Here is a 14,933-nt window from a genome sequence, read left to right as displayed (position 1 = left end):
GTGCTCAGTGAATTCAGAACAGTGAATTCTTTATATGTAGTTGTAAATGTAATGTTACTGTGATGTGAGAATCTACTATGATATGTAGTGAACAGAGAAAGTGCTTACTAGACTTCATTACTGACTTTTTGAAATAATTAGTGATTGTCGTCAAAAGAGTATTTTTGTCAGAGATAAGCAAATTGCATCCAGAACTGTGGGTTAAGATGTGATAGAAATTTATGGTGTAGCATGAATTTCTGTACTTCTGGCAGAAGACCTAAGTGAGAAGCAAAGGAAGAGGCTCGTTCTGAGATGTCACAGTAGAGTAGCCTTCGGATCTGTGAGACTGCTAGAACCTAAACCACTTCAAAGACAGTAGTGTCTCTCTCACAGCACAGTAGAAGAACAAGGAGGCATAAGATGCCGTGGGGACAGCTGTACTTCTCTTCTGCTCCTCTCTTTCCATGTAGCATAATAATGATGGTGACACCATGTGTGAAAGTTAATCAAAATAGGATGTTAAATTACAGATACAGATGCTGAAAGGGCTGCTAACTTTGTGGTTGTGTATCTTTGTGAATATGTAATTTTTAAGCAAGTATTTAGAGACTTAATTAGACAGAAAATATTGTGACACCTATGCATACTGAAATCCTTAGATTTTTAATTTTATTTTTCTGTACAAACTGATGTGGGTTTTTAAACATTCATCTGAGTTATTCAACAGGTCAAGTTGGATGAAGCTCAATGTGACTTATCTCTGAAGCAAAAAAACCTGAATTGACCTGGCCACAAGTAAAATCTATGATTTGAACAACTTGGCATTTCATATCCCATGTTCAAGTAATCCTATTAATAGGCATTTCTGGCTGCTAATGATGTTTTAAAAGAAGGTAATCCATGCCAAAAGTCAGTTGAAGGAAGGCTACTTCACGGGAGCCTTTTTCTCTTTTAACTGTTTGAAGTATGGTTGCCATTACTTTGGCATTTCAAGATCCCTTTCAGTCTGTTTTTGAGACTTTTTTGTTTTCTGAAGAATTAGTTAGGACCGTCTGCTTGTGCATATGAAATACAGATTGCAAAACACCATTAACTGTTTCTAGTCTCTCTTGTTAATTTTGTATGCAAAGTATATGTGTGGCTATGTGAAATGCCTACTCAAATGCCTTGTATTTGAAGATTTATTATACTGTTATGTTATTAACAGTCTGAAGATGTATTGTGCTTGAAATAGTTCTGTCAGAGTGAGAGATGTGACTGAACAAAGCAGAAAAACCTTCTGAGCATCAAAGAAAGTTGTTTTCATCAGGAATGTTCAGTACAGATTTCCTTTCAGGCTTTGTAGTGACAATCACCTCGCATGCTGGTTGCTCGAATTAATACATTTCCATATGCACATTCAGTAATACCCCTTATTAATAATATCACAGTATTTGATGAAAGTAGGAACCTGCCACAGTATACACACATACACACACACACATACATAAAAGGAAAGAGTGTAACAGGAACATAGTTTTGAAAGAGAAGAATAGTTATTATTGATGCCAGTATGCAAACTGATTGTATTCATAGAGGGTCCAATTCATTCACATATTTGTGTTGAGTTTTCTCTCTTGACTTAATCAGTTTGTAACAGATGACATGCAAGGGTTTTATGACAGCAGCATCTCTAAAGGCAGCTTTAAAGAGACCTTTTCTCTGTCCAGGCATTGGAGAGCAGGCACTCAGCCTGCTTACAGCAATATGTAAATGGCTTATAAATGGAACTGTCTCAAGTTAAAACAATCACACATTTACTTCAAAATTGCAGCTTCTGTATCTTGGAAGTGCAGTTCATAAAGCATCTCTTCGATCTCATTTTATGATGGTAGATGAACTATTCTGTTGGAAGACCTTTTCATACAAGGACAAGTTAATTTCAAGATTTAAATTCATCTTAGTGTAACTTCAGTGAAAGCTGCCTTGGACCTTTTATGTGAAAAAGGATTTGGCAAGATTTCTCTTCAAAGTTTGGTTTTTATAGGGTAGCTGATACTTCAGTGGCTTTTGAGTTGAGAAACTAAACTTCTTTTCTTTTAGAAAGTAAAAGTAACTTCCAGAGCAATCTGGATTCTTTCTCTGTGTTACTACTTTTGCCTATCAGATGACAGCAGTATGCTTTGATCTATTTTTACTGAATTTTCTCTTCCACAGAGTCCATGAAGATTCAGATGTCCTCTCTATACAAGCATGGTGCAAGCACTATTCAATTTACCCAACTTTTGTGACTAATAAAATTGAAGCATAAATATGTACTTTTTGAAACCTTTAAAAGGTGTTGCTGAAGTGTGTCATCGAGTAAATTTGTATCTTTGAAAACAAATTACAGTTGTTTGAATCAATAGCATAGGAACATATATTGGTAAGCAAGGTATGAGTCAAGATTTTTGACTCCAAATTACAGTAGTTATAGTTCTTGATAGTTCTAATATCTAAAACTATGATATTACCGTGGAATAGTTTTTTAATTGTATCTGAACAATAAAATGAAATATATTTTAATCACTGTGCTACTGCATATTTGTAGGCATGTTTTTGTCTTCTTTGTTTTATTTTTTTGTTTCCTACCTAAACATCTGATGTTTTTATAGATAACAGACTAGAGAAGAAATTGAACATATTTGCTTACAGTTCACCTGCCTGTAGCAACACAGGTGTACAAATAATCTGAAGGTTTGGAGACAAATTGCAGGCAAACAGGGTTTCTGACACTCCTTAAATCTTTTTGAAGTCACCAACATAGTTCCTTGTTCCTGATATTGTTTCTTTTTGTATTGAAGGCAAAACTTCCTAGTTTAGGCAGTAAAGTTTTATAGCAGGATAAGGACTTTGAAAGACTTTTCTTCTTTCTCAGTACTTGAGTGAGGACACCTCACAACTGACACAAATACAGCGTAGGGCTCCAGTTCTCTCTAGTCACTTGGTCTCTTCTACTTATGAAACATTTGAGGAGGAAAAGAAAAGAACTACCCTAAGCTTCTTCATATGTAAGGAATGCTTAAATTTAGGATATTGCTACATCAATCCTGTAACTTTGTCTTGTTTTAGGATCAGCTCAACTGCTTCAGAGGAATAGAACATGTCACTTTCCTGAGGTGTAGTTGAGTATTTGGCCAATGTCACTTCATACCTTTTCTTAGTTACTGGGCAGGGAACCAATCATCATACGCTCACAAGTGCTTCTACAATCTGATTTATAGTATAGGTCCATGAACTAATTTGGCCACTCAGAATAAAAAATTTGCAAGAAAAAATAAGCTACTTATAATATACAGTGAAGGATATGGAATTAGCTTTTCAAAACATCTATATAGGTGGATTCTGAAGCTTTCCAGTCTTGTCTGTTTTCTGTAGTGCTGAGCTACCATTGCAAGTACTTTGTATGCAAACAATCACACTGGTAAGCCTCGTTATACTGCTTGCTAAGGCATTTGTTTGGAATTGTAACTGCATGTTATCAGTTCAGCATTTAATTATGCTGTAGTAGTAAAATAAAGTTGGCTTACACCATCAAGAAGAGCTCATTTTGCTTCAGCTAACTAAAAAAATAGCTCTTTGCATTAGGCATCAGCAACTGTGGACATTGGGGTACTGGAATACTGTAGATAGGTCTTACTGATGTGAGAGAAAATAGTTGTGAAGGAAATATATGGTATGGCAGCAGTGTGATCTGTGACTTAATTTTCATGGTAAAATACCTGCATTTTTAATATTCCTCTAAATAATGTTTACTATATGCCACAAGATGTATATTCATCATATTTGAGCTTCAATTTAAAATATTAAGTGTTTGTTAAAAACCTCAGTTGGCCTTAGAAATTGAATTTTCTTCTTAGGAAACACCTCTACTTGTATACACACTTTTAAATCTTACAGCAGTTTGTTGCTGCTGATGTGGACCTATATGAACTGCCTAAGTGTAAAGAAAGTATGATAATAATTTCAAAAAGTCAGCTGTTGGTTTTGAATTGAATTTTCTCAGTTGTTGTTTTATTTTAGTTATTTGCCTTGCATTTTACTGATTGCATGGTAAAGCAATGAGATCTTCCAGAATAACAGTATCCTCAACTTATGTCCCTCACTGCTGCACTGTAAGCACTGTCTCCGGGAGTTATGGTGCCACGTAGTTTGAGTGCACACAATGTGAGTCATCTCTTCTGCATCACACAGTTGTGTGTAACAGAATTTCATAGTTATACGTGTGGTTGAAATAAATTAGTTTATACAAAATTTTGTTTGCTGATAGGCTTCTGGCTTAATCTTCTAGTTCTGCAGAATGCCTGCCCTTGGAGATTGTAAAATATTATACATAATTTTCCCTGACTGACAGAATATTCAGTGCGTGGCTCTATCCTAGGTAGGAAAGGAATATACAACAGCTGTTTTGGTAAGGTGCTTTCTGATTTTTCAGAAACATTGTAAAGCACATTTATGAATGTGCATACCCTGTCCAGGTATTTATGCTTTGAAGTTGCAAATTTTTCAAAATTTTCTCTATGACAGAAATAAAATTTCTATTTAATTGTTCTTTCTCATTTAACAAAAAAAAAAAAAAATTTTAAGATACCACTTACAGTTAGTTGTGTTTCTGTCTTACTTGTCTTTACCACAGTGTCATAATACAATTCAGGAATAATGTTGAATTTTCAAGCATGGGATAATTATGAGTAATGTCTACCTTAACTTCCCTGGGTGGTATGAACAGAGCATACCCAGATAAAATAATTTGCTACAGTGCAATGAATCTGTGACTTCTAAAAATGCATTGAGCCTTTGGACTCAATACAAAATGATTAAACTCTTGGTTTGATGTAGGCATCAATATTCTGTAACAGAGCACCAATGTTTTGCTGCTGAAGCAAAATATTTGCTTATTACTCTCTTTATTTCCTGTGATTAGGTTTGTAAATCTGTTAGTACTGGGGCTGCTCTGAAACCAGTTTGATATTACAAAAATTGGAAGTTCTTACACAGAAAATACCTCCAAGTTGGTAACAATAATAGGTGAGAGTCCATCGTGAGCAAAGTTGGTAACTTGCAAAGCAATCAAACGTTGTTTTATTTTTTTCTAGAGTTTCTTGGAAGAGGAAGACAAGGATGGTCTTTTCCCCTGTGCTGGCCAGGCAGAGGACCTATCTAGAGCACTGTCTCCTTATGGCGAGCATGGCTTGGTTCACACTAGTCCAGTAAAATATGCCACAAAATGCTCTCGGAATACATCTAGGGCATCTTGCTCAACCTCAAGAATCAGTACATCAAGGCCACCAAGAAACTACTCTGGACTTTCATGTCGTCACTCCACTGATAGTTCTGTGAGCACTAGTCATTCCCAGAGATGTCAAAGAAGCAGCCCCAAAGTATGCAGCGGGGATCTTCTAGAGAGGCACTCTGAATACTTCACTAAGAGCCGAAAACCTTTTACTCCACGCACCTTAATATCAGATGCTAAATCTTTCCTGTCACAGTACAGATATTACACTCCTGCTCGGAGGAAAAAGAAGAAACCCCGCAAGCAGCGTGTGGAAGTTCAGACACAGACCGATGTGATCAGGTACAGAGATTGAAACTTTATTTTGAAACTCTAGAATTTAGATGTTATCATAACAGTATCTTCATAAAAGCAGCATGTTTTGCTTTCATTTACATTTGTATTAAACCAGAATAATTGTTCTGAAGTTATTGTAGATATGCCTTAGCAAAAGCTAAGGAGGAACTGGTTTTATCTATACAAATTGGATATAAAGTGCTGCTAAATTCAAACTGTGGGATCTTGCTGATGATAGTCATTCCCTCTCTGTTCCCTAGGCTCTCTCTGGTGTATAGTTGTGCTTTCTGTCTTGTTAAGAATTAATGAGTGTAAAGCATGCAAGTAGTTCCCCACTATTGCCCCTGTAGTCTCATACTTTCCAGTTTGTTAATACATCATGCAGTTCTTCATGGTCTTTTTATGACTTGAATTTAAATACCTTCATATATACCTTATATGAAATATTTTGAGCAAAATTAGTGTCCTTCTCTTGCATTGAACTTCTTAGCAAATTGAACAGTGTTGATTAAGTTCTAGTTTTACTGATACTACCTCATAGTAGGAATTTCCTAAGACTGGAATTATGATAGCTTCAGCTCCATGTTGAAACTGTTGATTTTCTGGCTGGGGGTCATCTGTATTCCTGGTGCACTTTTAATTTTAGGATCATCTCCATTCTTAATTCTGAAAAATTATTTTGGATAATTTAGCTATTCCCTGTCAGTATGCAGTGAAATTATGGATTTGGATCACCTGTGAATGACTATTGTTACCCTTCAAAATGAACTATAACTTTGCTTTAGTATGTGAATGGAAGTCTGGCAGAAATTTTCTAAACTGTCTGGTACTAGGTTCCATTCAGAGGAACAGGAAATTTGCACAGTGGCACTGATATTCTAATCCTGCATATTTTGATAGTAGCCTACTTGGAAATCTAATACCTTTCTAAATTTTGTAGGTTTTCATGTGCAGAGAAAGTGTCTGGGGGAAAAGTTATGACTGAACAGCAGAAGATAACATTGAAGGTAATAATACATTTATCAGTCATCTGGGTTCTCTTAACCACACCCCTCACCATCATTGTGGGGTACGTACTTCATTGCTGCCTCAGCAGTATACAACTGATTTAGGTTTTGTTTTCTGTATTGCCATGAAATGAATTAGTTCTGTAGAGGAGAGAGAGTTTCAGAAGAATGAGTGGAAACAATAAGGAAAAATATAGAGGCACATGAAGAGATTTCTTGATTTGTTTTTCAGTTGTTTCTATAAGTGCACTATCAAATATCTGTTAAGGTCATAGATAACTGGTACATGACTTTTCAGCAGAAGAATGTGTGCCTTTTTTTCTGTTTACCCAGTTTTTCAGAAAAGACATAAAATCTGTAGGGCTGCTTAATCATAAAGAGTTATTAGATTCATTTTAATGGTTAAATTTTCCATGTATTTGCACCGATAATAAAGATTTTTACCTCTGTGTTGTAGGCTGAAGATAGAAGATATACTGTGGATGAGCCTGACAGAGGAATAGGTGCTTGTCCATGCGCCATCCTAAGGTGCCCGATTTACAGCAGGAAGGAATATTTGAAGTGTTCCTCCTTGCTTTCTATACAGCTGGTTCTTAGGCCATAATCCTTCCCTACCATTTCTCTGTATAAGTTTCTTCTCACGGGACTTCTGTTTGGTTGTTTCTTACATAAATGGTGCAGCTTCAAAATTCATTATTTTCTTACGACAAAGTTCCACTGGGAAGCCAATTAAGAAAGAGAGCTCTAAAATACATGAGTATTTTTGTCAGAAGTGAGAGTGATGACACGTTAATACAGCTGTTAATTCTGTACATCTGAGCTCACACTGTAACTAAATACTGGATTGGTATTCCAATTGGTATTTCCCTTTAGCAAAAAGTGTCTCCAGGCATCCAGCCTTTTGAATCTACAATATGTGAGAATTGTAGACCAGAAGTATTTCCCACATCTTTTTCTGAAAACATAACACTGAGATTTAGAATAGTGCTACAATGCAAAAGCAGTGTTGGAAATCAGGCCAGAACCCAAGGGCCCTGAGCTTATTCTCCTCGTTGCTGACCAAAATGTTGGCCTGACTCGCTGATTTGGTCTCTGCCCTTGTCATACAAAGGCATTTTCGTCTGAAGAAAAAAATGTACTCTGAGTTAAAAAAGCATTTATGAATAGTGGAGGTCAAATCGCATCTGAAGCAGCACTGAGGTCTTTTGAGCACTGCATCTAGTGAGGTTTTGTAATACTTTTGAACCATAGTCTTTCAGGCTTCAGTGTAAGCAATGGATTTTGCTCCTGGACCAGGGTTTTGCATGTGTTCTGGTGGGTTTTTTTCCAAGGGGAAGTGGCACAGCATGTCTCTAGAAGAAAATGAAATGCAAGGTAGTACAAAGGGAGTTTAGAATGTTGTTCTCTTTCTTGCCCTCTGATCTTCTGGTTAGAGAGACATCGTTGAATTCTCAGAAGTCTTCACCAAGGAAGACTGTCGAGGCTCAGTAAGTATGCTTAAACCATTTTTCTGCTCATTTACAACATCAAACTAGAAAGCTTTCCTCAAAACTGATAAACTTGAAACAGTAAATAAGGACTCCAAATAAACTTCACAATTTGCAGAATTGATATGACTATGAATTTTTATGAAATACTTAAAAATTTTTATGTGATTCTAAAAATTAAGACAATTCATTATATTTTCAGAAGAAGGATAGACTTCTCTTCTTGTACAGTGACTATGGTTTAACTTTCCATTTCTGTTTTGGTCTGTAATCTCTGAAGCAAATATTGGCAAATAAAATACCAAATTGAAGGGCATTCTTACCACATTTCTGCACTGAAATTTGATGAGAATTAGAAGAGTTTTGAGTTATATTCAGAAACATGACCAATGCTTTATCAAATGGCCTCGGGAAAGTCAGTTAATTCTTTGTGCTTTAGGACAGGCTTGTTCCTGCCTAACTTTGAGCATACAATATCAAAGATCAGCTGTAGATATCTTTCTCGAGGGAAGTAAAATTATAATCTTTAGTCTGGATGACAAATTTTATGTAATGAAAGTCATGCAAGATGTATTCCATTTTTTCTCTTTGTTAAGACTGAAGGAGGATTCAGTAGAGTTTGGATGGATACTTTGGGAGATTTCAAAAGATGCTGTGAAAGAGAAACAGCACTGGAATATATTTCCTTTTGAGGTTTTCTTTTTTGTTGTTTTTCAAGTAGAACTCCAGACTTAGAGAGTCTCCCATTTAGAGCAATTGGCATCAACATGGTTTTAAGAGGTATCAAATAGAGATAAATTTGTTCCAAGAGGTGAACGTCACATCTCACACTAAAAAGATTTTGTACATCAAAGAGATGTGTTTGAAAGGAGTGGAGGCTGTCAAATAAGCACTTAAATTTTTCTGAGCTTCCATTTAGAACTAGCAATTTCCAGCCACAGTCAGATTCTCAAGAAGCTCCTTTGGAAGCCTTTACCCAGAGCATCAAACTGCAGTTGTACACTTTCTTCTTGAGTGCAAAGCAGGTTCTGAATGCTCTCCAGGATTTGCTGATTCCCTCACTCAGGATCTCTGTGCTAAATTATACCACAACAGAAAGTTAGCATAAACACAAAGCACCATAGCAACCTTTCTAACAGTCTCATATTTTGCAGATTGAATGAAAGGTTTAGTTTGTCCTGATGGACTTGTCTTTTATGAAAAATAGCAGCTGTTACAATCTTTTTAATGGCCTTTCTCATGAAGATGGTTAGACCTACTACATTGTGTCATATGTGTCTCTTTTTTAAAACATTTGACATTTGGTTTTCTATTCTCCCTGCAGAGAAGAGGAGCTTTTGTATTTAACTTTCATTGAAGATGTAACAAATGAAATTCTTAGCCTTGGCCTATTTTCTAACAGGTAGGTTACCGCTGTTTTCAGTTTTGTAACACTGTGTTAGAAACACATGAACTCAGTAAGAAAGGGAAGTGGTGATTAGTAATCATTTCTTTGCCTTTAAGAATATATATACACAGTTGCCACTTGCTTTTGTTTTGTTTCCTTTTCTGTTTTGCTCTGTGTAAGAAAGGGGAACTGTGAAATACCTTTGGGTCATCTAATTTGATCTGCTGCTATGTACCATGAGATCAAAGCTTCTGTTAGAAACTGACCTGGAACCATAGGTGGAATAATGCTGACAAAAAATCATTTCACTCTGCGGCATCTCTTTTGCTAAATTAACTGAGTTACTAATCTTTCACAAAACAAATCCTCCATTTCCCTTCTCTCCTTATTCCTGTTCAGTACAAATTCAGTCTTCAACATGGGTTGCCAGGATTACATTCTGTTTTAGATAAAGGTTCACCAGTTGCTAAATCAGAATTTTTTCAATAATTAAACAATAAATGTATTTGAGGAGTACTCTCCTAAATTCTTTTCCATACCAGTTCTTTCTGATAAAGAACTCTCAGTTTATGAGAAAAACCCTACAGTATTTCTGGTACAGAATTTTAACCCACTTTTGTAATTGCACATTCAAAGCAGTCTAATTTCATAATATTCTGATCTTCCTCTGGGTTGATAATTTCCCCAGCTGTTTCTCTAGTCTATGCACTCTCTTGTTTTTTTCTTCTCATGTCAAGGCTATCAATGAGAATGTTAAGTATAGTCAGTAAAAAAATTAGCAAATTTGGAAGGCAGTCTTCATCTAGTCCTTTTTTGCAGTAATGTTGTCTTCCCTTAATACCCTTCTTGCACTATTTTTTTAAAAAATAATTTCTCATGTAAACTAGATTAAATTCACTTGACTTTCTGAAAATGTGTTCCAGTGACTGTGTACCTCAGTTGTCACAAAACACTTTGTCTGCAGAACTTTTTTTCTCATTCTGCTTAAGCAATGGAACAGAACTCTTAGGACTGAGGACTTTTCTCTGGAGTTTTTTTACTGAAGCTGGATTTTACTCTTTCGTTCTATTTACTCTTGTGTATGTCAGCCACTGTGGTGGAATTTAGAGATTTTGGATACTTTAGCATGCCAGTAGAACCACCACTGGATTGTTAGCATCTCCCACCATATTGACCCAATAGACCAAACACACACAGAATTGTGCTACAAATCACCCTGTGGTTACCACCTGCTGCCCAACGCTGGGTCTGCCTGCTAAGCACGTGTCCAGTGGGTTACCAACCACAGGTTTGTGACAGAGCATAGCTGAAACAGTGTTAGTGGTCCCATTCAGATAAGAAATGAAAAAAAAAAACTATAGCCATTAATTTCTGTAGATCTGTTGAAAGTTGGTTTTATTGCTGTGCAATAATTTGATTTTTCATGTGTAGGGTTCTGGAACAACTGTTTGAGTGCCATATAGAAGAAAATAAGCACCGTTTGGATGAGGTAGGTGTTGACCCTGTAATAGTCTCTCTCTCTTCATATGACTTAAGTGACATTTCCAAAGTGTAGTTGTAGTTTTGAGGATAAAGGTAACCAAAATTCTCAGTGGGAAGCCTCTCTCTCCATAAATGAGATTTTCAGATTCATGGATCATGGCAGATCAGGAGTCACAGGGACAGTGACAAAAAACTCAGTTTGGTGACACTCACTCTGTAATTTAGTCACTTGATTGCAAGCAGCCTCTGTTTCCTTCTGTCAGAATTAAGCCCTGAGTTTGAGCAGTGCTCGGGTGCTGTGGAGCTGGAGAAATGGCACTCTGTTCTTTCCTTACCCCCCAGGCCAAAATGCGCCACATGTTGGATGTGCTGAAAGCAGACCTCGGATACGGCCCAGACAGCGAGGCAGAGCAAATCCGTGAAAGCTGTGAAAGCTTTGACTCACTGGATCTGCAAGAGTTTGATACTGTGGAAGAGCTCGAGTTTACCAGTAAAGATCACAGGGTAAGAAAAGCCACAAAAAGTGAAGAGTTCTTTGAGACCATGGATTTATCATTAAAGGAACCAAACAAATGTGAATCACCATTATGCAGGGAAATGTCAAAGGAGACACAGAGCATGGAGGACTTTTCAGAAGACATGGCAGAAATTATGGATGCTGGGACAGAATCTGATTCTTGTGTGAAATCTGAAGAACACACAGTCACTTCACCCACATGTGAGGCAACTTTAAACTTGATTGCTTGTGACAGTGATTTGGAAGTCAGTAAGGAACTTGATGATCTTGAGGAAAGCTTTGCAGAGGCCCTTCAGATCTCACATGGTTATTCGTAATAGTAGCCAAAACTTAAACAGGAATAAAGCTACTTCTGTGGTGAACTGCCATTTGTCAAATAGTAGTAAATTATTTATTTTCAATTTATTTCTGTTTAAATATTGCTAAGATCTCTCTAGCAGGATACTATTAATTGGGCATTAATTAATCTCTGTGTCAATGTAGACTCTAAAGGGTCAGTTATCAAAAGAATTTTGTATATTTTGCCTATAATTGTATAACTTGGAACAAACTTTGAGAATACTAAAATTAGATTTATATTTTTAAAACCTGTAATAGTAAGTTATGAAATATTTATTGTTTTAAATAAATTAATTGCTAGTGCAGTTGTGCTCCTGCTATAAAGATCCAAGATTTTGTAGTCTGCAAGAATTCAGCAACTTAACATCAATTTAACATCAAACAATGTCCTCTTCCAGAATGGACAAACAAGTCCAGTATGTATTACAGTATGTTGGCACTCACAGAACACTACAAATGAAAAATCAAATTATTTCACAGGAAGAAAACCAACTTTAACAGAGCTACATAAATAACTGACCATAGTTTTTTATTTTCATTTCTTAGCTGAAGGGGACCACTAAGACAGTTCAATTTCTTGCATTGATGACAACCACAGTATAACATTCTGCATCAAGCTTTGGTTTTGGAAAAAGATTGAGTTGGGTACTGCTTGATGACTACTAGTCTAGTAGAAGATACGTCAGGCACTTTGTACAGCAAGTGGAGAAAAGGTGGTGTACTTAATGGTTAAAGTTTAAATTGAAGTTATAACATGCATTGCACAAAATTAGCCCAAATTTCATCGTTTGATTAAAGAGAGTACAGCTATTTCCTGGCATTCATGTTACTGCAGAATGAGCTTAACAGGTTTGGAGGAGAAGCTGGCAAGTTAGGTTGTCTTGCTCTAGGTGAGGAACTACAAGAAGCCTTAGGAACTGGATAGAGCCTGTTCCCTAGTATCTTTTAGGATTGGTTTTAACCTTCTTCCTCCAGGGACAAGCCCAAGTTGTACCAGTTCATACATAACAGGCACCACCTGCCTCCCCTGTGCCTCGTGAGCATCTACCACAGACTTGACTCCATAAGTGAGATGACCAATTACAGCTGGAAGTAACTCTGATAGACACAGACCACTGTTTTACTTGTGAAGCATAAACTTTGGGCAAAAAAAAAGCAATCTCAAAAAATGTCTAGGAAAAGCCAGCAAGACAAAAACATTCCTGGCACAATCATCAGCACTGCAGTGCAGAACATAATTCCCCAAAAATGCAAAAGCCGCTTTCCTGGATGCCTTGTCCACAGTAATAAATTGCACTTGTTGACAATGACAGCAGACCAGGGTTTATTTTAGCCTTGTACACGTGGCTGGACAGATGGGCACTCAGCTGGCTGTCATCTTAATCTGGCCTGCAGCATGAGTGCTCTGGCTCACTGAAAAGCAGGTAAGATAAAGTGAGGATTTTTGCATCCCTCTATCAGAGCCTGTCTTGTTGAAAAGATGTGGCCACAGGGCTGAGTCAGTACAGTGCAGGGATGGGTTTTTCCTCAATCACAAATGATCACAGTCCTTCTCCCATTCACAAGGAAACTCCCTATTTCTTACCCCAGAGAGCTGAAGGGCAGGATGCCCCTAGGAAACTATTGTTTCTGTTGTATGAAGAATTCTGATACAAAGGATTGGCTAGAAAACTAAAGAGCCTGGTTAGATGTATGCAAGTATAAAGCCTTCTTGCTCCTCAGACAGGACTTCACCCACTCTTGGGGCCCTCCATTCCGAGTTTTCCATTCTTGGTCAGTAATGAAATGTAGGGGGTTTCTTTCCTGCCTATTAATACACTGTGACTTGCACATCATAAAAAAACATCACTCAGCAAACTTTGGCTTGTCAACAGGAGTCTGATTAAAGATTAATAAGAATTTCACATTTAAATTCTATAAATGAAAAAACAAACAAAACACCACAGCAGTGAACCTCACAGAAAGGCACAAATAGTGACATACTCATTTCCTGCTGTATGAGTAACACAATGCCAAATAAAAACAGTTCCTTGACCATATTTCCTGTTGATGAGCTGTATGAACATCAATGACATTTTTTTCTGGGTAGATGGAACTAAAAGAGGAAATAAATTCATTAAAACAGGCCTTTCACAAAAAAAGTATCTGTCTGCCTGAACTGTAACTGTGAACATTTATTGGATTCATAGTGAAGTTTCTGGTAAAGAACCAGAAAATCACACACCCCAGTATGCAGTAGCTGGAGCAGTCAGCACAGTCTGCAGAATTGGTTTCTCATTGTACAGCCATTCTCATCAGATAGTGGGGAAAACACGTTCTAGATAAATGTTATCTATATAAGATCAGTTTATCTACAGATCAAAAGTAAGTCCAGGCTGCCCTGCACTTAAGACTTTCTCCCTTCTATTCATGTTTAAGGTGGTGCTTAAACTATAAATTGTTTAAGGAGCTTGATGTGCAAGCCTGACTCTCATCACATAAGATTAATCAACAGCACAGGCTTTGGATTTTTTTCTGAGGGTTTTTGGTTGGTTGGTTGTGGGGGTTTTTATTTCATCACCTTTTACTTGGTGATATACTCAGATCTTGGCACAAGCAGTAGCAGAACAAGGCAGTCATGACACCACTACCACTCTGAATCCTTCAGAAGTAACAAACTCAGGAGCAGTTGGCAGCTGTGATCTGCAACATAAAGACCTATTTCTGCCCATATTCATGTGGGCAATGAGCACATGTATCACAACATCAATGTTTTCTTCAAATGGACAAAAGCTGCTAATATTACTTTGCTCTGTAGCAAAACAGCCTCTTATCTTTAAAGCTACAGTTTTGTCATCACTGTTCTTTTTTAAAGGTACGATTCTGTTTATGTACAAAGCAAAGTGGGGCTTTTGGTCATTTGAAGTAAAGATTAATGGGATCAAAGAAAAAGATGCTTAGATGTCTTAGGGCTGACGAGAAAACAAGAACCTTCAAGTAAACTCCAAGCTGTCATTTAATCCCTGATGCAGCCCATGTGTAAGGCTCCTACACAGTTTTCATTTAGGCTTAGCTGCAGAATGACTTCAGAGTCCTATTTCTCTGCTTTTCTGTACACTTTCACATCATTTATAGCTATGCATCAGTAGTTATAAGAATGATGGAG

The 14,933-nt window shown here is 37.0% G+C and overlaps 1 protein-coding gene across 6 annotated transcripts in view; it reads left to right on the top strand.

Annotated features, from left to right (window-relative positions):
- Positions 1-11,826, top strand: part of SPATA7 (spermatogenesis associated 7) — a 35,936-nt gene extending 24,110 nt beyond the window's left edge. For all 6 annotated transcript variants that reach the window (XM_027638403.1, XM_027638402.1, XM_027638405.1 and 3 more), the window contains 7 exons: positions 5,097-5,575; positions 6,510-6,576; positions 7,034-7,104; positions 8,010-8,063; positions 9,388-9,465; positions 10,882-10,939; positions 11,275-11,826. In XM_027638403.1, coding sequence (XP_027494204.1) covers positions 5,097-5,575; positions 6,510-6,576; positions 7,034-7,104; positions 8,010-8,063; positions 9,388-9,465; positions 10,882-10,939; positions 11,275-11,766 — 1,299 coding nt within the window. In that variant the 3' untranslated portion in view covers positions 11,767-11,826. The remainder of the gene's footprint in view (positions 1-5,096; positions 5,576-6,509; positions 6,577-7,033; positions 7,105-8,009; positions 8,064-9,387; positions 9,466-10,881; positions 10,940-11,274) is intronic.
- Positions 11,827-14,933: the final 3,107 nt, after the last annotated feature.

Source organism: Corapipo altera, unplaced genomic scaffold (genome assembly GCF_003945725.1).
Source record: "Corapipo altera isolate COAL_440 unplaced genomic scaffold, ASM394572v1 23, whole genome shotgun sequence".
NCBI lineage: Eukaryota > Metazoa > Chordata > Aves > Passeriformes > Pipridae > Corapipo > Corapipo altera.
This window is presented reverse-complemented; position numbering and strand designations above follow the sequence as displayed.